General features: G+C 42.2%; 1 protein-coding gene across 1 annotated transcript; it reads left to right on the plus strand.

Moving 5' to 3' along the window:
* The first annotated feature begins 1,733 nt into the window (after nucleotides 1–1,733).
* LOC310795138 (NLR family CARD domain-containing protein 3-like) lies at nucleotides 1,734–24,424 on the plus strand. The gene is made up of 6 exons (XM_083657180.1): nucleotides 1,734–1,836; nucleotides 2,795–4,574; nucleotides 4,690–4,863; nucleotides 18,066–18,218; nucleotides 18,414–18,460; nucleotides 23,439–24,424. The coding sequence occupies exons 1-6, from the start codon at nucleotides 1,800–1,802 to the stop codon at nucleotides 23,957–23,959; spliced, it is 2,712 nt and encodes a 903-aa protein (XP_083513306.1). The 5' UTR covers nucleotides 1,734–1,799; the 3' UTR covers nucleotides 23,960–24,424.
* Nucleotides 24,425–25,708: the final 1,284 nt, after the last annotated feature.

Raw genomic sequence — 25,708 nt, forward strand, 5'->3', positions numbered from 1 at the left:
CGAGAGTAATCGTCTCTTTATGTTCACATACTTAATAACCTTTTGTTTGGAGCTTTGATGCAGCCAAGCATCATGGTCATGTGACAATTTACACTAACCATACCATACCATACATATTTCATTTCATTGAGACCCTTTATTATTTCAATACTTGCTGGAAATGCATTGATACATCATTCAGTAACATCTTTAGAGTCTTATAACTGAAATAGTTTCACGGTCACTATTGTGCCTGGTGGGATTAAATGGTGTTGAATCCATATTGCTGTCCCTGAGTGTGAGCGCTGTTTGAACACAGCTTTGAAGTGGAGTGATATGAACACAGTGAAGCACCCGTGATGTTATACTAAAATATCAGCACAGCCAGGATCCCTCTTGTCCAATGAAATTGCTCAGTCTGAACTAACTGTTGTATAAGGAGGTATAAAACAAACTGGAAACAGTGTGGCAAGATGGGGGCAAACAGCTCATGCGCCGAATAAGTTTATATGACTTCTACTGCTGTGCTGATAGAGTCTATGCAGTAGTGTTTTTTTGGCCCCGACTATTCCACATGAATGAACCAGTCTGTTACTATGTCACACTGAGAGCTGTCCAGTATAACCAGTCTGTTACTGTGACACACAGAGAGCTGTCACACTGTAACATACTGCCTGCCTGCCTGCCTGCATGTCTGTCTGTCTAACTTGTTCCTACATCAGCTCTGCTTTGTCCATCCTGTGTTTCTATCAGGATCCAGCAGGACAGAGCAGACTCCTCTGTCCAAAGCTGTGTGTCCATGGGGAGTGACCGCTCTATGGATCATCCTATTGTCTTCAAACCTGGACACCACTCTACTGATAAAAGGTACAAACTTAAAACTGGTGAAAACAGATGTGTTTGTTGTCATCTGACTCAAAGTATCTTTGTACCACATGGTTTCTTCAGAGTCATTTTGTTATGTACAGTATGTCTAAAAAGTTTTTGAATACATGATGTACTTACCTGTCAAACGATGGGAGGAGCACCTGAAGGCAGCAGGAATCTCTGTAAAGTGACCACAGCTTCATGAGTTGGTAAATCTAGGAGATAATGAGGTGAATATTGAACTTTTAGACCCACTAGGCATCTTGCGCGCTACGCACGCTTGATTCCTAGGCTCGCCTGCTGCCCGGCCTCGCCTGTCCTGCAGCTCGCCGAGCTGCAGGACAGGCGAGGTGTCTGTGTGTGTGTGTGTGTGTGTGTGTGTGTGTGTGTGTGTGTGTGTGTGTGCGCGTGTGTGTGTGTGCGCGTGTGTGTGTGTGTGTGTGTGTGTGTGTTTGTTAGAGAGAGAGACATGATATGATGGTATGACCTACTATCTGATGTTTTGTCCCCCCAGAGTTTACCAGCAGAGGTCAGAGGTTCCCAGTGGTCAGTCTGCCCAGGAGCCTCAACCAGACCTGGACTCCATCTTTATGGTGTGGAAATGAACAAAAACACATTTAACTTCATCAAAGAGTCGAATACAAAACCAAGATGTCTCCATGCTGCACTCTTTAGCCCAGCGGGCTTTCAGTCTATGATGGATCTGATGTTGTGTTCCATGATTTTAGTAAGAAAGTTTAATTCATATGATTCTGTTCCAGTTGCTTGAGGAGAACATCATCACCTTTGTGAAGAAGGAGCTGAGAAGTTTCCAGAGGGTTCTGAGTTCAGATGAGCCAGAATGCTCAGAGAGTCAGAGGGAGGATGAGGAGGAGGTGGATGGTGAGGAGGAAGAGCAGAGGAGGAGCAGCAGAGAGGATTTTCTAAACATCACACTGCTCTTCCTGAGGAGCATGAAGCAGGAGGAGCTGGCTGAGTCTCTGCAGCACAGTAAGAGGCTTTCAACAGCTTTAACATGATGGAGATGGGACATGGTGGAAAATAAGAGATGGATTTAAATCAACAGGTTCTCATTACCAGTGCGTCAAATTACATCAATTTGTCACACGCCCCTCAATGTCATTATTGCCGAGGTGAAATGCTACCTTTCACGTCATATTTGGGTGCGTACGTTCCTCCAGCACAGACACCAGCTCTCCTTGTTTCTTTATCGCCCTGCTCAGCAAAATAACCAGGAAGAGAGCCGAGCCCTGACTCTCTCTTCCTGCTTATTTGGTCGAGGAGGTCGGCCGCGACCGGCTGCAACTGGACACGGCTACCGGCTACTGTGGCTACCGGCTACTGTGGCTACCAGCGGGCCAGCAACATTTCACAGGAGCCACGGCTCGAATCCAGGGTAAATTTAGGCAAGCACAATAACTTGGTTGGGTTTAGGGAAGTACAATAACCTTAAGTTTAGGCAACAAAAACAACCTCTCCAAGCACTTCTCCCTAGACTTTGACCTACTTAAGCCTCAGACTGTTATTACATTCAAGACCACTGGGGGTGTCCACGAGGTGACCTCCAGACGGTCCGGTGGTTCTTCTTCTGCATATTACGATGTGAAGGTATCTTTCTCACTCGCAATAATGACGTCAAGGGGCCGTGACAAATCAGCACATTTTGATGTACTGGGAGTGAGAGCGGGTTGATTTAAATATATACATCTAAATATTTGTCAAACGAGACCAAATCAGTTCAAGATGAACTAATTCTCTGCCATAGACGCAAGCTCTTCATCAGTCTGATGAAGAGCTTGATGCTGGAAATGTCACTTGACTTTAATCTTTTGCTGCTAATAAATCACTGTAAATGGAGCCCTGCGAGCTGTTTTTATTCATTTTTTGAAGACATACATTTACCAGGAAATGTTCACTCTTTCATGTTATTTGTTGTTTGTTATTTCAGAAACTCTTCCTGGCCAACGTGAACTCAAATGTAATCTGAAGGAGAGGTTTCAGCGTGTGTTTGAAGGGATTGCTAAAGCAGGAAACCCAACTCCTCTGAATCAGATGTACACAGAGCATTACCTCACAGAGGGAGGGAGTGGAGAGGTCAATGATGAACATGAGGTCAGACAGATTGAAGCAGCATCCAGGAAACCAGCGAGACCAGAAACACCAATCAAATGTGAAGACATCTTTAAACCCTTACCTGGAAGAGATGAACCAACCAGAACATTGATGACAAAGGGAGTGGCTGGCATTGGGAAAACAGTCTTAACACAAAAGTTCACTCTTGACTGGGCTGAAGACAAAGCCAACCAGGATATACAGTTCACATTTCCATTCACTTTCCGAGAGCTGAATCTGCTGAAAGGGAAAAAGTACAGCTTGGTGGAACTTCTTCATCGCTTCTTCCCTGAGACCAAAAAAGCAAGAATTTGCAGGTTTGACAAGTACCAGGTTGTGTTCATCTTTGACGGTCTGGATGAGTGTCGACTTCCTCTAGACTTCAAGAACTACGAGATCCTGACTGATGTTACAGAGTCAGCCTCAGTGGAGGTGCTGCTGACAAACCTCATCAGGGGGAAACTGCTCCCCAAAGCTCGCCTATGGATGACGACACGACCTGCAGCAGCCAATCAGATCCCTGCTGAGTGCGTTGACATGGTGACAGAGGTGAGAGGGTTCACTGACCCACAGAAGGAAGAGTACTTCAAGAAAAGATTCAGAGATGAGAAGCAAGCCAGCAGAATCATCTCCCACATCAAGACTTCACGAAGCCTCCACATCATGTGCCACATCCCGGTCTTCTGCTGGATCTCTGCAAATGTTCTGGAGTCTTTGTTGAAAACCAGCAAGAGAGAAGACCTGCCCAAGACGCTGACTGAGATGTACATCCACTTCCTGGTTGTTCAGTCCAAACTACAGAAGGTCAAGTATTATGGCAGAACTGAGACAGATCCACACTGGACGACAGAGAGCAGGCAGATGATTCTCTCCCTGGGAAAACTGGCTTTTGAGCAGCTGGAGAAAGGCAACCTGATCTTCTATGAAGCCGACCTGACAAAGTGTGGCATTGATATCATAACAGCTTCGGTGTACTCAGGCGTTTTCACACAGATCTTTAAAGAGGAGTGTGGGCTGTACCAGGACCAGGTCTTCTGCTTTGTACATCTGAGCATTCAGGAGTTTCTGGCTGCTGTTTATGTCATCGCCTCATTCATCGACTCTGGTGTCAATCTGCTGTCAGAACCACAATCAACCTCCAGAGACAAATCTCAGGTAATTCACCTCTGCCAGAGGGCTGTGGACAAGGCCTTACAGAGCCCAAATGGACACCTGGACTTGTTCCTCCGCTTCCTCCTGGGTCTTTCACTGCAGACGAATCAGAGACTCCTGCAAGGCCTGCTGACACAGAGAGGAAGTACCTCACAGACCAATCAGAAAACAGTCCAGTACATCAAGGAGAAGATCAGGGACGTTCCTTCTGCAGAGAGAAGCATCAATCTGTTCCACTGCCTGAATGAACTGAATGACCATTCTCTAGTGGAGAAGATCCAAGATTACATGAGATCAGGAGACGTCTCGACAGGCAGACTCGACCCTGCTCAGTGGTCGGCTCTGGTCTTCATCTTATTGTCATCAGAAAAAGACCTGGAGGTGTTTGACCTGAAGAAATACTCTGCTTCAGAGGAGGCTCTTCTGAAGCTGCTGCCAGTGGTCAAAGCCTCCAATAAATCTGTGTAAGTGCATAGCAAACTGGATAGATGCAATATATGATGTGATCTTTAAAACAGGATAGAAAATACATATTTAACGTTTAACGTATTTAACGTTACATCACTAATTCCTCTTCAGGCTGAGTGGCTGTCAGCTGTCAGAGAGAAGCTGTGAAGCTCTGGCCTCAGTTCTCAGCTCCCAGTCCTCTAGTCTGAAAGATCTGGACCTGAGTAACAACGACTTGCATGATCCAGGCGTGAAGCTTCTCTCTGCCGGACTGGAGAGTCCACACTGCAGACTGGAAACTCTCAGGTCAGGATAACTGTTCAACAGACACATTAAATTCTGCATTAGCCTATATAGTCCATGGGCCAAGGCAAAAATCGGTACCACCTGAGGTGACCGCACGATTTTGTTATTTTTGTCTTCCTACATGTCTCTAGTTTATATTTTGGTATGATAACCCTGCCGATTTGGTAGCTTAAGGATAGTTATCACTCTGTAAACAAACCTACCCCCATATAAATGACAAAACCCTGATTTCTGTGTATTAGTCCAGATGATATGTGAAAATGATGTTCCCTTTTTCGTAAAAGCATGAAACTTGGTACGCTTATAGTTTGGGGCCCTGTACAGTTTCAGAAATTGAGCCATCGCAAAAATGCCTTGTGGCGGCCATTTTAATTCTGCCATAAGCAAATTATGTAGTTTGCATCATATCTCCTGAACCACACATGCTAACACTGAAAAGGAGATGTCTATCCTAACGTTTTCATGGTCAAGGATTACAATGATACCATATAGAACATCATAAACTGTTAAAGTGACTAATCAATGGTGAATTTGATGACGTTGTGAGAAGGAAATGACAGTATCTGATAACCGATGCTATAACTTCAAAGCCATGACCATTCTCTGGCTAAGATGTTTTGATGAGTGATTTGACTTATATAGACCTTTTGTTAAAATAGCGCCCAGGTCCCTCCTAAAGATCCTGGGATTTTCCTTGCCAGATGGCCAAATCCAAGATGGCCACTGGCGCCATGTTAAAAAATTGACTTTTGACCCAGAGCACATAGAATAATGTATGAAGACACTTTTCGGTGTAAGTCAACCACGAGGAATCCGATTCTGACATCAGTTTGACATTATGGCATAGTTTTGACCCAGAATTCCAAGATGGCTGCCATCCAGTATTGTGGAAATGTAACTTTTGAATGGGAAGGTATACTGTGTGTTTGGGGTTTACCACAAGGAAGGAGATTAACAATGGTGGATGTTTTGGGAGTCATTTCAGAATTATGTTCACTGAAAAGATGTTAATGTCAACACCCATTTTACCTTGGTACTGCTGTACCAACTACCCCCAGGATTTATTGCATTAAAATATTTAATGAATGTATGACAAGATAACTAAAATAAGCTCTTTTTATTAGCTGTAGCTATAGATTCTGAATCATCAGATTCCGCTCATCATCTTTAGCCAAGTATGCTGTGTCATACCGGTCGATCACATAGATGATATGTCAACATCACCATGGCGGGCAAGGATGATGGATGACACCTTGTGGACATAGTCCGACCACTTGTATGGGGTGCCATCTTATGTCTGCCGATCTCTTGCTGATGGAGTTGCCATCCTCTAGATCATGCCCATGTCAACGAGAGTGATGTAGGGAAGAAGGGAATCTCTTGCGCTTCAGCTCCCCCGCAGAGGGAGGACGGTGCTTCTCAGAACAGGAAGATAATCACAGAAAAGGAAGAATCTGGAGCACACGGTCACTGGTGAGAAGGTTTCTTTTTAATAGGCTAAGTGCACCAACGTTTCGACGCAACGCGTCTTCATCAGGGTTAAACAAGAATGACAGAATGACAGCAGTTTAAATATACCTCCCCAGTACACAAGGCAGTTTACAATTGGTTAGACGCGATGGGGGGTGGTCAATCAATAAGCCAATCCTGTGACAGCACTTAGGAAGGAGGGTGGGGGGGAGGGAAGATAGAGGATCAATGCATAAAATAATCAATGCATAATAGAAGCATATCATTACATATCTTTACATATTTTTAGAAACACAAGAACACAAAATATCAGTACATTTAGAGGAAGCAGGAGAGGCTGAGCTCATCATTAAGTCCATTAGGCTCCACCGTATTTAATGTGTGAATCCAGAAGGCTTCACGCCTCAACAGTTTTGCGACGATATCGCCACCTCTCTGTGGGGAAAAGACTTTTCTCTTTTGCGCGTTTCTGCGCAGAATACTGGGCAGCATCTCTTATGCGCTAACAAAAAGCACCTCTTACGCGCTAAATACTCCGCTGCGCTTGAGCGCACCATAATCTCTATGCTGTGCAGCGCAGCGCAGAGTAAAATTCATTTTGGATATGTCATTACACACGGACGTGCCACGCCAGGACATCAAATTCTGCTGCTAAAATTGGATATTAGCAGATAATTCAGTGAGGCAATCAACTATAACTCACTGAGAAACTTTTATCACATCGCAAAGAGGGAAATGAATTGAGAAAACTTGTTGGACAATGGACATAGGCTATTCACCTTCACCTATCCCATAGTCTCGCTGGCCAGCCTCCCCTCCCACGCAGGTCTCCATAGTGGGATTGCGATGGGCAGCGCTTAGCGGCAGTGCCCTTGGAAAATAGTTTCCAACAATCCAACTTGCCCTTTTCAGCGTGTAGCCACGAGCTAGCGTGTCGGTTTCTGCCGTTAGCTTGCTAGCTAGTTAGCGTTGTTGTTTTTACTGCGGCGGCAGGGCACTATTTACAGCGACACACAGGGAGGAGGGAGCGGAAGCTGCTCTGATTGACATGGTCGGAGCCAATGACAGAGTTTGTAATAAGCCAGGAGCAGACATCCGGCAGCCACTGAAACAGTCGCTCCAATGGGGAGCAGCTGTAGAGCAGGGGAGGGCTTATCCCAGTTGCCTGTTTCCGTGGCGCCAGACTCCTCTCCCGGTAGGGAGGGGAGGCTGGCCAGCGAGACTAACATAATTATGAAATTACCCTCAAAACACAATAATTGTCATTACTAAACCATGTTTGGTAGGCATGGATTTGCAATTAAAATAGCTATAATTCACCATTGATAATCTCCGTCCTTACTCTAAAAATGGTAAACCCCAAACACCACATACGTATATGTTGCCATTCAAAAGTTACATTTTCACGCTACTGGATGGCAGCCATCTTGGAATTCTGGGTCAAAATGATGTCAGAATGTTAAACTGATGTCAGAATCAGATTATTTGTGGTTGACTTACACCGAAAAGTGTCTTCATACATTATTCTAGGTGCTCTGGTTCAAAAGTAAATTTTTCAAGATTGTACCAGTGGCCATCTTGGATTTGGCCGTCTGGCAGAAAGTCGCAGGATGTTTGGGAGGGGCCTGGGGGCTATTTTAACAAAAGGCCCATAGAAGTCAAATTACTCATCAAAAAATGTTAGCCAGAGAGTGGTCATGGAATTGAGGTTATAGCATCAGTTATCAGAAACTGTTATTTCCTTCTCACATCATTAAATTCACCATTAATTACTCACTTTAACAGTTTATGATGTTCTATATGGTATCATTGTAATCCTTGACCATGAAAACATAGGACATCACCTTTTCTGTGTTATCATGTGTGGTTCAGGAGATATGATGCAAACTACATAATTCACTTATGGCGGAATTAAAATGGCCACCACAAGGCATTTTTGTGATGGCTTCATTTCTGAAGATTTACGGGGCCCCAAACTATAAGCGTACCAAGTTTCATGCTTTTATGAAAAAGTGAACATGATTTTCACATATCATCTGGACTAATACACAGAAATCAGGGTTTTGTCATTTATATGGGAGAAGGTTTTTTACAGAGTGATAACTATCAATAAGCTACCAGATTGGCAGGGTTATCATACCAAAATATAAACTAGAGACATGTAGGAAGACAAAAATACAAAAATTGCGCAGTCCCCTTAGGTGGTACCGATTTCACCATTGGCCCATGGACTAATTGCATTGTATCCTTCTCAAAACACCACTGAATTCACCAAAACACCACTGAATTCACCATTAACTATTCATGTGAACAGTTTATGATGTTGTATAGGGTGTCATTGTAATCCCTGACCATGAAAACATAGGGGTAGACATCACATTTTCTGCGTTATCATGTGTGGTTCAGGAGATATGATGAAATCAGGGTTTTGTCATTTTTTGGGGGTAGGTTTGTTTACAGAGTGATAACTATCCTTAAGCTTCCAAATCGGAAGGGTTATCATACCAAAATATAAACTAGAGACATGTAGGAAGACAAAAATAACAAAATCGTGCGGTCACCTCAGGTGGTACCGATATGTCAAAATTTCAGCCCTGGCCCATGGACTAATATGCACATTAATGTCAGTGAAAATACCTGAGTGAATGTTATTGAGATTAAAAATCCATACAGTAAGTTAGGTCTCCAGCTCAGTGGTGTAGTGGAGGGTAGACGCAGGTATATTGGCAGACTGTGAAACAGTCACATACAGTAACAAGTTATATTTCAGACAAACAAAACAGTCACAAACAGTCACACATTGGGGGGCGCAATTTAGCCTGCTTTTCATAATAATGTATCCCTCAATTACTTGAATGCTTCCATTATATTGGCAGCTACTTTGATTCAAATTAACTTAGTGAGTTGGTTTGAAATTTGTGTATCAGTGAACTAAATTCAGTAGCTTAATGTTCAGGTTATGGTAGCCTAATTGTTCTCATTACATTGTTGCCTATAATTCAATCAAAATGTTGTTTTTGTAGACACCAATAATGACTGCCCAGCAAAAGTAGTTGAGAGTAGTAAGTATAGTTAAGTAGGCTATATATTGATTGATTGATTGATTGATTGATTGATAGATTAATTGATTGATTGATTGATTGATTGATTGATTGATTGATATTTTTATTTAAATGTCATGCACCTGGGTGCCCAGCCCATATGGGCTTACAAGACACTATATCATATTTACAATAACCAAGATGGCCTCACAACAAATCATAATACCTTACAGAATCAAGAAAAGAAAGGGCATTTCACTGAAACATTCAATTTCCAGATACAATTATACTGGGTACAATGTTCCCTGTCTTAGTCGCCAAGCATTTTCTATAAATCTGGCTAAAACAAAAATGTCCTTATCAAAAAGCCAATTCAACATAACATTCTGACAGTCAAAACAGATCAGGATTCTTCAACTGGATCTTCTCAAATAAAGGATTCCTCAAATCATTGGGACAATGAAACACATAATGAAATTCATCCTCCACAACACCAAGATCACAAAAAACACACAAATGCAACTCTTCAGAAATACATTTATATCTACCTACCTCAATTGCCAGTGGTAGGGTACCAGTTCTTAACTGAGCACATAGGGACCTCTGGGACCTTTTAGATTTTACATTATATATGGTTCAGTAAAATAATCTTCTTTAATGTGGACATAATTTCTGAGCTTTGGTTTCTTCCAAATCTCCTCCATCCCTTGTTCCTTTTAGATCTGAAACAGTTGTTGTTTGACTGTACTTACATTACACTGTAGATTATTCATAAAAATCATATGTAAATCACAAAATGAAAATATTGCAGATACCTCTCTTGACCAAGGATAACTGTGTGCTGTGTCCCAATTAAAGATCTTTTTGGTCACCCTATCCTCTGGCAACTGGACAAGGCGGTTCCACAAACGAGCCATTTCACCTCTCTGCTTAACAAGACATGACTCCAATCCCATATCCCCTTCAACAGCCACCTTCACAGTATATTTATGCACTCCAAGAAAGCATCTCATGGCTGGACTCTGATAGTATTACAGTCAGGAGCATCCTCAAAACCCCACACTCCTGCAACATCAAATCAAATGGAGCCAACCATTGAATCATAAAGTTTAGAAAATGTTGAGAAGCCTAGGTCAGGACATGGTTTCATTTTACTCATCACAGAGCCTAACGCTCTTCCTGCGGACTCTGCCAGTACTTTTCTTCCTTCTGAAAAGCTCATGTTTTCATTGAAAACAAAACCAAGATATTTATAAGAGGAAATGTACATTAAAGGCATTGAACCAAACTTAAATACATAATCACTCTGCTGATGTACACATTTTTTCCTAAAATGTATAATCTGAGTTTTTTCACTGTTGATGGCAAGTCTCCATTTACTGCACCATGTGCTCATAATATTCAACATTCTTTGTAAATTAACCTCTTTCTCAGCAATCAAAACAATATCGTCCGCGTACAACAAAATACTAAAGTTATTGTCAATTGGTATACCTAAGTTGGCCTTGATTTCTTGAGCTAAATCATTAATAAAAAAAGTGAATAAAGTAGGGGAGAGCACGTCTCCTTGCTTCACTCCAAATGGAGTAGGAAACCAGCCAGTTCTAAAATGATTTAACTGCAGACAAGCAACTGGATTATTGTACAATGCTTTGATAGCAGTATAAAATGTACCATCAATACCGGCAGAAATTAATTTATATTGCAAAAGATCTCTATGTATCCAATCAAAAGCTTTCTTGAAATCAACAAAACAAACAAATGTGTTTTTACCTTCTTGTAGTCTAGCTCTCACCACAGAGGAGATGGCATAAATATGATCGATACGATACGATACGATACGATACGATATACTTTATTGTCAGTTCACACTGAAATTTGTCTTGCAAGACAGCGGCAGTCCCACACACAAACACATGACAAAGAGAACAAAACCAAAAATACAAAGATACATACACACATACAGCACACAGAGAGCACTGGTCACTGCTCCACTGACCCTCGGCCATGTTCTTGATTAAGCCTCAGGATCGACTGATGTATAAAGGACTTTCTTAGTCTGACCTTCTTGAAAGTTGGGATTAAGTATCTCCTGCCAGAGCCTCTGGCAGGAGATAGAGGGCAGGAGTTCATATTCTTCATGTAACACATGATTAGTGTTTGAGGCAATATTTCTGGCTAACCTCAATACACTGTTGACATATGTAGACTCAAATAGACTATGCAGTGGTTTACCTACAATTTTTGAACAAATATTCATCTGTCTAAGTAGTTGTGATTTTAAGGTAACAGACAGGCATCCATACCAGGTGGTACTGCAGTACTGTAAAACACTCATAATCACTGAGGTAAAAAATAATAGAAGAATCTGTTTACTAGCACCAAAATATCTTAATCGGCGAAGAAAGTATAGTCTTTGCTTCGTTTTTTTACACAGAGAGTCTACGTGGTCTTTCCATGACAGCAGGTGGTCTATTGTTACTCCTAGGTATGTGAAGATAAATGCCCTGTTTTTCCTAAAACCATTTTGCTCATCCACCAACATACCTTGAGACTCTAAATAGTTATTCAGTCTATTATTAAGGACTCCAGAAAACTATTTATAAACGCTACTAATCAAACTGATTCCTCTGTAATTCAATGGAACTCGTGGGTCGGCTTTTGCAGATTTAGGGATGGGTTTGATTATGGATTTATTCCACATGGATGGAATAATACCATTCTGAAAACATGTTTAACATAGACAATGTAACATATTCAACATAGCAGGAGTCTTAAGAACCTCATTAGAGAGGTCCTCAACACCCACAGCCTTATTTAGCTTAGCTCTATCTACTACCCTCTGCACCTCTTCTAAAGTGATGTCACAATTCAGCATATGATTTGAGCAGTATGCTGCATTACTCATCTGGCTTTCAAGATCACATTTTAGTTTACAGCTTTCATTTAGAAATTGACCATTAAATATAGGAGGACTACTAAATGCATACAAATTACTATAATCTATCTCCCACTTCTTTAATATCTGGTCAGTGTCAAATGATGATTCACCATGATGATGATTTATCCAGCAGGATCTCCATTGGAATCAGTTTATTCTTTTTGGGCCCCAACTTATTCACTTCCCTCCAAAATTGCTGTGGATTATGAATCTGTAATTGTTCTAACCCGAGTGTTTGTCCTCTCTTGAAACGTCTCTTGAAGAACCTTAGCCTTCTGTCAAAATTTGATTGGCAATGTTTAATGTTTATTTTGGATAAGAAACCTATATCTTACCACCATTGCAATATACTTCTAAAGTTTAAGCTCCTCAGCTTCGACAATTATAGAAAATTTAAAATTGCTTGTATGATTTATAAGGTTCTTCATGGGCTAGCACCACCTCCTTTAGAATGCTTTATCAAACGGAGAGCTACCCAGAACAGCACGCGAAGCTCGTCGAGAGGCGACTGTGAACTACCTCTGAGACGGTCCTCTATCGGACAAAATTTTTTGTCCTATGGGGGCAGCAAACTATGGAATAGCCTACCACTGTCAGTCAGAGAGAGTAGCAGCTTTCACACCTTTAAGGGGCTGTTAAAGTCATGGCTCAGATCAAATCAAACCTGCGATCACATTTAAACCTTTTTGTTTTATGTGTTGTTTTTGTATGTCCTTGAAAGTCCTGTGTCCACCTTGGTTAATATCCCTAATGTTCCCTGTTTTTGTTTCATTTGTGTTGTGTTGTTTGTGTTTACCCTATGTGTATGTATGTGTCATTTACATTGCTGTATGTCTATGATTGCCCTACGTATGCACTAATTTTCTTATTTCTTCTTTTAAACTTTTCTGTACCTCACCTGTCGAGGGACTGCGGATGGAAATTAGCTAAGGCTATAATCCGGCACATTTACATGAAAATGTTCATTAATGTTGCACTGTCCCTGAAATAAATAAATAAATAAATAAATAAATAAATAAATTCATTCTGTAATTTCCTTCTCTCGCCCTGGTCCTTACACTTCAGAACTATTTTTTCCGCTGAGTGCAAATTAAGCCATAACCCATTTAATTCATTATTCCAGTATGGTCGTTTTACTCTGTAATACTTCTTCCCAGCATCCCTTTTAACAACACAGCATTTATCCATTTCCTTATACAGAAGGTCACACAAACGACCATAACAATGATCTACATTATCTTGAGTTTTCAGGCCATTTTGCAGTTGATCTATAACCTCACACAGAGCCTTATGGCATATCTCAGAAGAGAGAAAATTAACAGGAACATTTCTATTACATCTTTTTGCTTGTTGTTGTGTGCCTACAGTGTTCTCATTTTTACAAAATATTCCTGCTTGGAATCGTAAACACAGCACTGAGTGGTCAGGAAGTCACCTACGGTCATCAATCAGATTAATACCTTCATTTCCAACTCTTTCAACAAGCTCAAGGGGTGTGTGAACAGTAAATTCAAGGCAACTTTCCAGATCAACATGTGGTGTCACAATGTAGTCTACAACAGCTTTACATCTTATAGAGATGGAGGTAAAATGATCATTTTCAGTGTTTAACCTCCCATTGAGTACACAACATTTAGAATGCTTCAGAAATTCAATAAAGGTCAGCCATGTTTATTTACACCCGTGTCTAATGCAACTCTAGGAGAAATATCATCTGCATCAACATCATCTCTCAGGCTTGCAATACGACTATTCAAGTCACCACAGATATAAACAGAGTCTACATTAGCGGTATACATCAACGCCAATAAATGACTAAAAAAAAAAAAAAAAAAAAAAAATATATATATATATATATATATATATATATATATACTGTATATATATTTAAGCAATATAGCATGAGAGCCAGTGTGTTGTGGCAAATATATCCCGCTGCTCAGCTGTTATCAGCTAGCAGCGGGATATATGCCACAACACATGCTGCTCGAGTGCTATATTGCTTTTATAAAACGGTTTCCAAGTATGATAATATAATAATAATAATAATACTATAAGTCCGACTGGCATGTCATTCTGATAGAGTCAGTTGAAACACTACTGTAAGGCGGGACCGCAAGAATGTGCGGGTGATTTGATTGGATCGTTCTGGAGACTGAAGTTGACATTGGCCAATCCTGGCGCTTGCTGAGAAGCTGAGAGCTTTCTGGAAAGCCCGACACGCAGCTCGAGCGCAGCGCTGCATTCTCAGCGCTTGCTGAGAAGCTGAGAGCTTTTCTGCAAAGCCCGACACCAACTAACGTTACGGGGTTAAATGCGGGGTTAAGACATTAGCCCGCATCTATTCTTGTACAAAATATAATTTTCTGCGAAGTATTAGTAAAGCTATAAGCGAAGATCGATTCACAAGGATCTGACAGCTGTCTCCGCCATTTGTTTTTTCTACATTGTCATTTGAGGTAACCAAAGCCTTTTAGTAAGAGAGTTGCCATGGCAACTCAATAACCCATGGCCATGGGTTATTGGAGTGGGTTACTGGATTTATACAATGGCTGTGAACCAATCAGATTGCTTGATTTGAGAGAGCCGTTTTATAAATATATAATATAACGCTATATAAAAAAGCGGCCGGGGGGGCGTAAATTGCAGTCTACTAGGGGTGTCACAATATATCGTCCCACGAAATTTCGCGATAGTAAAACATCACGATATGTATCGTTGAGATGAAATCTCATATCGCGGAGAAAAGAAAAAAAAAAAAAAAAAAAAGGCAAAACTGTTTACTTGACAGGAAAAACTGAAGATGCATAAAAAATAGATTAAGAAAAGTCTTGTTGTTTGAGTTTGAAGAAAAACTGAAGATGCATAATGAGAATTTATACTGCTGAGAAACCTTTTAGTTCAAAGTAAATCTAAGTGACGGTGTAACTCATGCTATTTCAAGATAAGCCTTATCTCCAATCTCATGTTTTTTCTAGTTGTTATTGTAATAAGAATTTCCCACAACAGCATGTTTTGTATTTGTGCATTTCAAATAAAATACTACTTTTCCAGTCATATATTGTCATTATTCAAGTTTAAAAAAATATTGTTAAAATCGTATCGTATCGTATCGTTATCGTGAACCCAGTATCGTGATACGTATCGTATCGTGAACTGAGTGTATCGTGACACCCCTACAGTCTACCCACTTCTCCAGGGACCACTACACCACTGCTCCAGCTGTTTCAAGCGGTCTCACATAGACAGACAGAGACGCCGCTATTACTCCACGGACAGACAGACAGACAGACAGACAGACAGACAGACAGACAGACAGAGAGACATCCAGACAGACAGACAGACAGACTGACAGACACACACCACAATCTCTCCATATACAGACACACATGCACCAAGTATTGCTGCTATTGTTGGCAGTTTGTAAGCAAAAAATAAAATTACTCTTTTAATTTTTTTTCCATTGTTCTCAGTTGTGACAAGGCCCAAAATGATCACTGTAAGCAGAGTATTGATCACTATAAGCAAACTATTTAAACAGCATGTGTACTGGTCAGCTTCCAGATGTGAATGTGAACAGGGCGCTCCTGAAAAAGAGAGCATTGCTCTCAGTGAGACTCCCCCTGTATAAATAAAGGTTACAAAAAACAGAAATAGTGGAGGGTTTGTCTCTTCTTCTGTCTGCTGATTGGCCATGAAGTTTGATGGTGTTAGGTGAATCTGTTCAGACGTGTTTGCCTTTTTAATGCCTCACCAATCAGTGTGAAAAGTTAACTAAATTACTGCATCATCCCATAACCAATCTTTCCATAAGTTTTCATGCAAATGCATTAATACTTTTTGGAGTTATGCTGCTAACAGACAAACAGACGGAACAGAACAGGGTGAAAACAAAACCCAGTCCAATTCCCTTAGAGGAGGTAACAATAAATCAAACAAACAAGCGGGAGTTAAATAGTTTTTCAGTCTCTCTTTGTTTTGTTTTTGCTCTGTAGCCTTATATGATCTTTGAATAAGAATAACAAAAGAAAGCAGTGAAAGCTGCTTCTCCTCCTTCTAAATATGACCTTAATGCACAAACGCAGCAGAAACCAGCAGCACAGCTGAGTGGACTGAAGTGCAGAGACAGAAACTCAGCAAGAGGTCCGGGTCATGAACAGTTCAGTGGAGCCATCTAGTGGTGAACCGGGGCTATGAAAGATGAAAATTGTTCAGTCACAAGTCACAACTATCTGTTGGAGAGAGTGTGTGTGTGTGTGTGTGTGTGTGTGTGTGTGTGTGTGTGTGTGTGTGTGTGTGTGTGTGTGTGTGTGTGTGTGTGTGTGTGTGTGTAGGTGTGTGTGTGTGTGTGTGTGTGTGTGTGTGTGTGTGTGTGTGTGTGTGTGCGTGCGTGCGTGCGTGCGTGCGTGCGTGCGTGTGTGTCTCACAACTATTTGTTTAAAGTGACCCATCGTGTGTGTGTGTGTGTGTGTGTGTGTGTGTGTGTGTGTTTGTGTGTGTGTCACAACTATCTGTTGGTGTGTGTGTGTGTGTGTCTCACGACTATTTGTTTAAGGTGACCCATCGTGTGTGTGTGTGTGTGTGTGTGTGTGTGTGTGTGTGTGTGTGTGCGTGTGCGTGCGTGCGTGCGTGCGTGCGTGCATGCGTGTGTGCGTGCGTGTGTGTGTTGTGTGTGCGTGTTGTGTGTGTGTGTGTTGTGTGTGTGTCACAACTATTTGTTGGTGTGTGTGTGTGTGTGTGTGTGTGTGTGTGCGTGTTGTGTGTGTGTGTGTGTGTGTGTGTGTGTGTTGTGTGTGTGTCACAACTATTTGTTGTTGTATGTGTGTGTGTGTAGCAAGGTTATAATAGTTTTGGATTTTTTCATTCGTTTTTATTTTTATTAGTTTTTACTTTTTGTTTTCAATTTCAGTTTAGTTTTCATTAGTTGTTAAGGTGGGTTTGATCGTTTAGTTTATTTTTTATTTTTTGAAAATTCTTAGTTTTAGTTTAGTTTTTATTAGTTTCAGTGTTAGTTTTAGTCTTTTTTTGCCCCTTTCCTCTTTTTTTGTAATATGGGGTGTTTGTCAGGGGTGAGATTCAAAAGGGTCATAAAATATGATAGATCTAGGAAAATAGATTTAATCTCAACTCAAAATATAGGCTTATTATGTATGAAATACTGTAAACTGACAAAGACTAAAACTAAGGACATTTTCTCTTCAATTTTATTTCAGTTTAGTTCGTTTTGTAAACACACAATATCGTTTCAGTTAGTTATCGTTTTTTTGTAAAGCTTAGTTTTTATTTTTATTTCAGTTTATTTCATGTTTTTTCAATTCTAGTTTTCGTTTTTTTGTTAGTTTTCGTTACCTATAATAACCTTGGTGTGTAGGTGTGTGTGTGTGTGTGTGTGTGTGTGTGTGTGTGTGTGTGTGTGTGTGTGTGTGTGTGTGTGTGTGTGTGTGTGTGTGTGTGTGTGTGCGTGTGTAGGTGTGTGTGTGTATTGGAAAGCAGCGCTCCTGTTTTCAGCAACTGAATCAAAGTGAAACTACAGTGGAGGAAGTGATGAAATGTTGAAGTCAATCGTCATGACAGCAAAGACGAGCAAAACAATATAAACTATAAATGCAACTGTGTGTGTGTGTGTTTGTGTGTGTGTGTGTGTGTGTGTGTGTGTGTGTGTGTGTGTGTGTGTGTGTGTGTGTGTGCGTGTGTGTGTGTGCATGCGCGCGCGTGTTTGTGTGTGTGTGTGTGTGCGTGTGTGTGTGCAGGCTGTCAGGCTGTCTGCTCACAGAGGAAGGCTGTGCTTCTCTGGCCTCAGCTCTGGGCTCCAACCCCTCCCATCTGAGAGAGCTGGACCTGAGCTACAATCATCCAGGAGCCTCAGGAGAGAATCTGCTTTCTGCTGGACAGTGGAGACTCAGGTATGGAGAGGCAGCGTCTGCTAGAAGGCTGAGAGTCACACACATGTTCTCTGTCACACTGCAAAGCTCATGCAGGAATACAGTTAAATGGAGGATATGAGAGGAAATCCTTCATAATGAAGGTTATTAATAAATGTCCATGTTGTTTCCATCATCAAAGAGAATGTGCTGATCTGACTTTGTTCATTCCTCCAGTGTGGACCATGGTGGAGTGCAGTGGCTGAAACCAGGTCTGAAGAAATGTAAGTGTGTATTTAGTTTGATTCATGAAAACAAAGCAACACATTCAACTAGTGACGTCCATTCATTCTGATCCTACTGTGAATCAGGGTGATGGCTGACATCATGCCTTTTAATCAACATATTTGAAAAGGAGGTGAAATGACTGAGGCAAAGTGTGCTGTGGTCTGACCAGTCCATCTCAGATGAGCTCGGGCACGTTTCTGGATGTGGTTGATATATGGCTTCACTTTGCATGGTAGAGTTTTAACTTACATTAAGATGCAGCGAGGAACTGTGTTAACTGACTGCTTTTCACAAGTGTTCCAGAGACCATGTGGGAATATCCATGACAGAATGATGTTGGTTTTTAATGCAGTGTCGCCTGAGGGGTCAAAGGTCACGGGCATTCAATGTTGGTTTCAGCAGAGATTTCTCCAGATTCTGACCTGACCTCCTACTTCCTGCTTCAGCACTGTACCAGAGATTTTCATCCGCCATTTATTTTCCCATAGACATTTCGTAAAATGCTTATAAGAATAGTTTGACTTTGTCAAACCAAACGGTTCAGATATATTTAGAAACAGGAGAGACCACATAACATTTGACTCGGACCAAAACGTAAAAATAAATTGCGGATTTAAAGAAAATATTTTTTCTGTGTAGTTTTTTAAAGTTCTGGTCAGAGTGAAATGTTCTATGGTCTCTCCCGATTCTAAATATAGCTGAACCGTTTGGTTTGATGAAGTTAAACTATTTTTATAAGCATTTTACGAAATGTCTATGGGAAAATAAATGGCGTATAAAAATCTCTGGTACAGTGCTGAAGCAGGAAGTAGGTGGTCACTTTGCCTCTCTAGTAACCTGTTTACCTGTGGAATGTTCCAAACAGGTGTTTTTGAGCATTCCTCAACTTTCCCAGTCTTTTGTTGCTTCTGTTCCAACTTTTGTGAAAGGTGTTGCTGGCATCAAATTCAGAATATGAACATTGTATGATGTGAAACACAATATTGAGCCAGGCTGGACTGGAAGTTGATCAGGTAAAACATTCAATATATTTCTACTGTATTCAATTGAATATAGGTGGAAAAGGATTTGCAAATGATCACATTCTGTTTTTATTTAAGTTCTACACAGCGTCCCAACTTTTTCTGAATTGGGGTTGTAATTTCAAATACATTTGTCATTCTGAAATGTCCCATTGTTTGTGTTCAAGGATTTTTTTTGTCTAAATGTGAACACAAATAAAGGTAATTAAAATGTGTCTCAAGGGTGTGGAGTGTGACTTTAAGAATAAAATACATGTGTTTTTTACAGGGGAGTGGTGCTGGCCCAAACAACAGTACAAGTTAAAAAACAAAGGGATTCATTACTAAAATACAAGTTAAAAACGTGCCTATTTAAAAGAGTCCAGCGTCCATAAGAGTTTAATGTCCAGTGTCCACTGCAGCCAAGAGTAGTGACTGTTTTGTCTCCAACAGCAGGCTGTCTTGCTGCTTCCTGGCGCCTCCAAGTGGCAAAGAAGTGCATTACAGAACAGACTTTAATGTCTTGCTTTCTCAGTGTATGGAGTTCATATGGAGTAGGGTAGAATAACCAGCTAAATGTAACACTGATTTAGGGAGGAGCCAAATTAAATTAATTATATAAATGCATTGCAACCTAAATCAAACCAACAGGATGCAAACAAAGCAAAAAGCCAAATGAAAGAATCAACAGTCATTAAAGTCGAGCTGAACCCAATAATGACTTTTCTTTTAGTTCAAATACCTGGGTATGCAGTGCACCTATTTAATAATGTATGCAAAAGATATCACAACAATCTAATTTCTTTAGTTTTTCACACTTTTTCACATCAAAAGTTCGTTTTCCAAGATTTCAGTAATTTACAGTTTGCTGACATCACCTAGTACTATCAAATTTCTACCCCATTTCAACCAATCATATCACGACATGCAGCTGTCAATCAAATCTTCATTTCTGGATAATTTTCTCTTCCAAATGAAGTAGAAAATGGTGCCTAGTGCCGGTCATCTGGCAGAATTCCTATCCCATAAACTAACTACTAACTTGGCCAATTGTTAGAAACATGAACAACAAACAAAAACTATAATCTCTAAGAATGCAAAGAAATGTAACTGGCTCGTTAAAACGCGCATTCCAGGGATATCGTATTTACAGAAATAGCGTAAAAGGCGCGCGCTTGAGACCGTTTGAGAGCGTGGTTGTCAGGGGTCTCCCCTCGGAGATTCCAGGCGGGAGGGCAGCACCCATTCATCGGATTGTCCGCTCCCTCCGCACGAAGCAGCTGGCTGCCTGGTACTCCGCGGATACCACTCGCGTAGCACGACAATACGCTGAATCCCACTCGATTTGGGGATGGAACTTGCCATGATTGGCCAAAGCCCAATCCAGTCCCCAGAATTGTCAAATAAAATCATCGACATGATACTATGACCCGCCTCTCAACCTGTCATCTTAGACAAACTATGTTTTCAGTCTGAAACGGACTCATTATGCACGTGACGAACAGGTTCAGTTCCACTTTAAGGGCTCTTCCCTTCAGCTCCAGTCTGTTGTCCTGATGCCAGGTTTTAGAGTTAGCCTCTTCTCTTCAGCTCCAGTCTGTTGTCCTGATGCCAGGTTTTAGAGTTAGCCTCTTCTCTTCAGCTCCAGTCTGTTGTCCTGATGCCAGGTTTTGGAGTTAGCCTCTTCCCTTTAGCTCCAGTCTGTTGTTCTGATGCCAGGTTTTGGAGTTAGCCTCTTCCCTTCAGCTCCAGTCTGTTGTCTTGATGCCAGGTTTTGGAGTTAGCCTCTTCCCTTTAGCTCCAGTCTGTTGTCCTGATGCCAGGTTTTAGAGTTAGCCTCTTCCCTTCAGCTCCAGTCTGTTGTCCTGATGCCAGGTTTTAGAGTTAGCCTCTTCCCTTCAGCTCCAGTCTGTTGTCCTGATGCCAGGTTTTGGAGTTAGCCTCTTCCCTTCAGCTCCAGTCTGTTGTCCTGATGCCAGGTTTTGGAGTTAGCCTCTTCCCTTCAGCTCCAGTCTGTTGTTCTGATGCCAGGTTTTGGAGTTAGCCTCTTCCCTTCAGCTCCAGTATGTTGTCCTGATGCCAGGTTTTGGAGTTAGCCTCTTCCCTTCAGCTCCAGTCTGTTGTCCTGATGCCAGGTTTTGGAGTTAGCCTCTTCCCTTTAGCTCCAGTCTGTTGTCCTGATGCCAGGTTTTAGAGTTAGCTTCTTCCCTTCAGCTCCAGTCTGTTGTCCTGATGCCAGGTTTTGGAGTTAGCCTCTTCCCTTCAGCTCCAGTCTGTTGTCCTGATGCCAGGTTTTAGAGTTAGCCTCTTCCCTTCAGCTCTAGTCTGTTGTCCTGATGCCAGGTTTTGGAGTTAGCCTCTTCCCTTCAGCTCCAGTCTGTTGTCCTGATGCCAGGTTTTGGAGTTAGCCTCTTCCCTTCAGCTCCAGTCTGTTGTCCTGATGCCAGGTTTTAGAGTTAGCCTCTTCCCTTTAGCTCCAGTCTGTTGTCCTGATGCCAGGTTTTAGAGTTAGCTGTACTGTGGCTTGTTATGTGGACCTGTATCACCTCCTCATGGAGCCACACACACACTGATGAATCAACATGAATCTAGACTTCACTGAAGGAGGCGTGAAGCCACTCCTCCACTCTCCCACCATGTCTCTCTGTATCTCCCTCTCTCTTTCTCTCTCCCCCTCTCTCTTTCTTTATCTCTTTCTCTCCCTCTCTGCCTTCCTCTCTTTCTCTCTCTCTCTTTCTCCCCTCACTCTTTGTTTCCCTCTCTCTCTTTCTCTCTGTCTCTCTCTCTCTCCCTCTCTGCCTGCCCTTCCTCTCTTTTTCTCTCCCTCTCTCTCCCCCTCTATCTCTTTCTCTCCCTCGTTCTTTCTCTCTCTCTTTCTCCCCTCACTCTTTGTTTCCCTCTCTCTTATTCTCTCTGTCTCTCTCTCTCTCCCTCTATTTCTTTCTCTATCTACCTCTTTCTCTCCCTCCCTCTCTCTCTCTCTCTCTCTCTCTCGCAGTCAGCTCGTGCTAGTCTGCAGATGGCAGTAAAAGCTCCTCCCACGCTGGCGTCTTTCCTCTGTCGTGGCTCGTGCTCGTGTGGCTGCAGCTCCGTTGTCTCGTGTCGCGTGCGGCGTCTCTCGGTACGTGCACATCTACAATGGCAAATTCGCTTTTCCGCTGTGTCGCAGCGTTTTGTGGGCGTGCAAACCAGCTTCCAGCTTGGAGCTGTAGCCTGTAGAAACGTTGTACACAGGAGGGTGCGGGGAGGAAATGTGTAAGAAGAGCTGTCATTGGGTAGCTTCAACGAAAGGTCCCGCCCTAGTCCCGCCCCGCGAGCGTGAAGCCGCTCGGAGACAAGCCGCCTCTAGTCTGCGACAGTGAAACGCTGAAACGCTGGGGGCGGTTCCAGCGCGATGTTGAAATGGACCAATCAGAATCGAGAATACAGCAAGACAGCCTATCAAGATGCAGCGTCAAAGCGGCTTTTTCAGCAGGCAAGCCGCCGTGCCATTGTAGATGTGCACGTACCGTCTCTCGGCTCCCTGCGCACCTGCTGTGCATCTCCTATCAGCTGTGCCCGCGCGCGCTCTGTGTGTGTGTGTGTGTGTGTGTGTGTGTGTGTGTGTGTGTGTGTGTGTGAATAACTTGGTAACAGCTTAATAACAGTGACTTGTGTTCCAGTCTGGCTCAATATTGTGTTTCACATCAAACAATGTTCATCTGTTGTGTTTCTGTGTCTCATTGTCTTTAGTTTTTAAATGGAACCTGTCACAGTTTCCTGCAGCACAACACTTTATTTGGTCTGTTTTTAAGGTTTTGACAAAAGGTTTATTTATGTGAACATGAATGTGGTAAAAACCTACAATCAACCATTTCTTAAAATCTCTTGTAAAATATCTTCATAACCACTAAGAATGATTGTTATTGTGAAACACAGCCCAGGTGTTTTAGATGAGAAGCTGCTGCTGTATTGAGTCTTGTTGTCTCATCAGATGCCTGTGAACTCACACTGGATCCAAACACAGCACAGAGACACCTCCTCCTGTATGAAGACAACAGAAAGGTGACGAGGGTGAGAGAGGAGCAGCCATATCCTGATCACCCAGAGAGATTTACCTACTGGGATCAGCTGCTGTGTAGAGATGGTCTGACTGGTCGCTGTTATTGGGAGCTGAAGAGGAAAGGAGATGTTTATATAGGAGTGACTTACAGAGGAATCAGCAGGAGAGGAGAGGGTGATGACAGCAGGCTTGGAGGGAATGAAAAGTCCTGGAGTCTGAGGTGCTTTGATGGTAGTTACACTGCCTGTCACAATAACAGATACACACGTCTCCCCTCCTCTCGCTCTAACAGAGTCGCAGTGTATCTTGACTGGCCTGCAGGCTCTCTGTCCTTCTACACAGTTTCCTCTGACACACTGACTCACCTCCACACCTTCTACTCAACCTTCACTGAAAAACTCTACCCTGGGTTTGGTGTCTTGTCTGATGGTGACTCAGTGTCTCTGTGTTAGATAGAGGAGTGAGAGAGAAACTGTCAGATAGAGGAGGGAGAGACAAACTGTCAGATAGAGGAGGGAGAGAGAAACTGTCAGATAGAGGAGTGAGAGAGAAACTGTCAGATAGAGGAGAGAGAGAGAAACTGTCAGATAGAGGAGAGAGAGAGAAACTGTCAGATAGAGGAGAGAGAGAGAAACTGTCAGATAGAGGAGAGAGAGAGAAACTGTCATATAGAGGAGAGAGAAACTGTCAGATAGAGGAGGGAGAGAGAAACTGTCAGATAGAGGAGAGAGAGAGAAACTGTCAGATAGAGGAGAGAGAGAGAAACTGTCAGATAGAGCAGAGAGAGAGAAACTGTCAGATAGAGGAGAGAGAGAGAAACTGTCAGATAGAGGAGAGAGAGAGAAACTGTCAGATAGAGGAGGGAGAGAGAAACTGTCAGATAGAGGAGAGAGAGAGAAACTGTCAGATAGAGGAGAGAGAGAGAAACTGTCAGATAGAGGAGTGAGAGAGAAACTGTCAGATAGAGGAGAGAGAGAGAAACTGTCAGATAGAGGAGAGAGAGAGAAACTGTCAGATAGAGGAGAGAGAGAGAAACTGTCAGATAGAGGAGGGAGAGAGAAACTGTCAGATAGAGGAGGGAGAGAGAAACTGTCAGATAGAGGAGGGAGAGAGAAACTGTCAGATAGAGGAGAGAGAGAGAAACTGTCAGATAGAGGAGGGAGAGAGAAACTGTCAGATAGAGGAGAGAGAGAAACTGTCAGATAGAGGAGAGAGAGAGAAACTGTCAGATAGAGGAGAGAGAGAGAAACTGTCAGATAGAGGAGAGAGAAACTGTCAGATAGAGGAGAGAGAGAGAAACTGTCAGATAGAGGAGGGAGAGAGAAACTGTCAGATAGAGGAGAGAGAAACTGTCAGATAGAGGAGAGAGAGAGAAACTGTCAGATAGAGGAGAGAGAGAGAAACTGTCAGATAGAGGAGAGAGAGAGAAACTGTCAGATAGAGGAGGGAGAGAGAAACTGTCAGATAGAGGAGAGAGAGAGAAACTGTCAGATAGAGGAGGGAGAGAGAAACTGTCAGATAGAGGAGGGAGAGAGAAACTGTCAGATAGAGGAGGGAGAGAGAAACTGTCAGATAGAGGAGGGAGAGAGAAACTGTCAGATAGAGGAGAGAGAGAGAAACTGTCAGATAGAGGAGGGAGAAACTGTCAGATAGAGGAGAGAGAGAGAAACTGTCAGATAGAGGAGAGAGAAACTGTCAGATAGAGGAGAGAGAGAGAAACTGTCAGATAGAGGAGAGAGAGAGAAACTGTGAGATAGAGGAGAGAGAGAGAAACTGTGAGATAGAGGAGAGAGAGAGAAACTGTCAGATAGAGGAGAGAGAGAGAAACTGTGAGATAGAGGAGAGAGAGAGAAACTGTCAGATAGAGGAGGGAGAGAGAAAGTGTCAGATAGAGGAGGGAGAGAGAAACTGTCAGATAGAGGAGAGAGAAACTGTCAGATAGAGGAGAGAGAGAGAAACTGTCAGATAGAGGAGAGAGAGAGAAACTGTCAGATAGAGGAGAGAGAGAGAAACTGTCAGATCGAGGAGAGAGAAACTGTCAGATAGAGGAGAGAGAGAGAAACTGTTAGATAGAGGAGAGAGAGAGAAACTGTCAGATAAAGGAGGGAGAGAGAAACTGTTAGATAGAGGAGAGAGAGAGAAACTGTGAGATAGAGGAGAGAGAGAGAAACTGTCAGATAGAGGAGAGAGAGAGAAACTGT

Source organism: Poromitra crassiceps, assembly GCF_964638095.1.
Source record: "Poromitra crassiceps genome assembly, chromosome: 20".
NCBI classification, from domain to species: Eukaryota; Metazoa; Chordata; class Actinopteri; order Beryciformes; family Melamphaidae; genus Poromitra; species Poromitra crassiceps.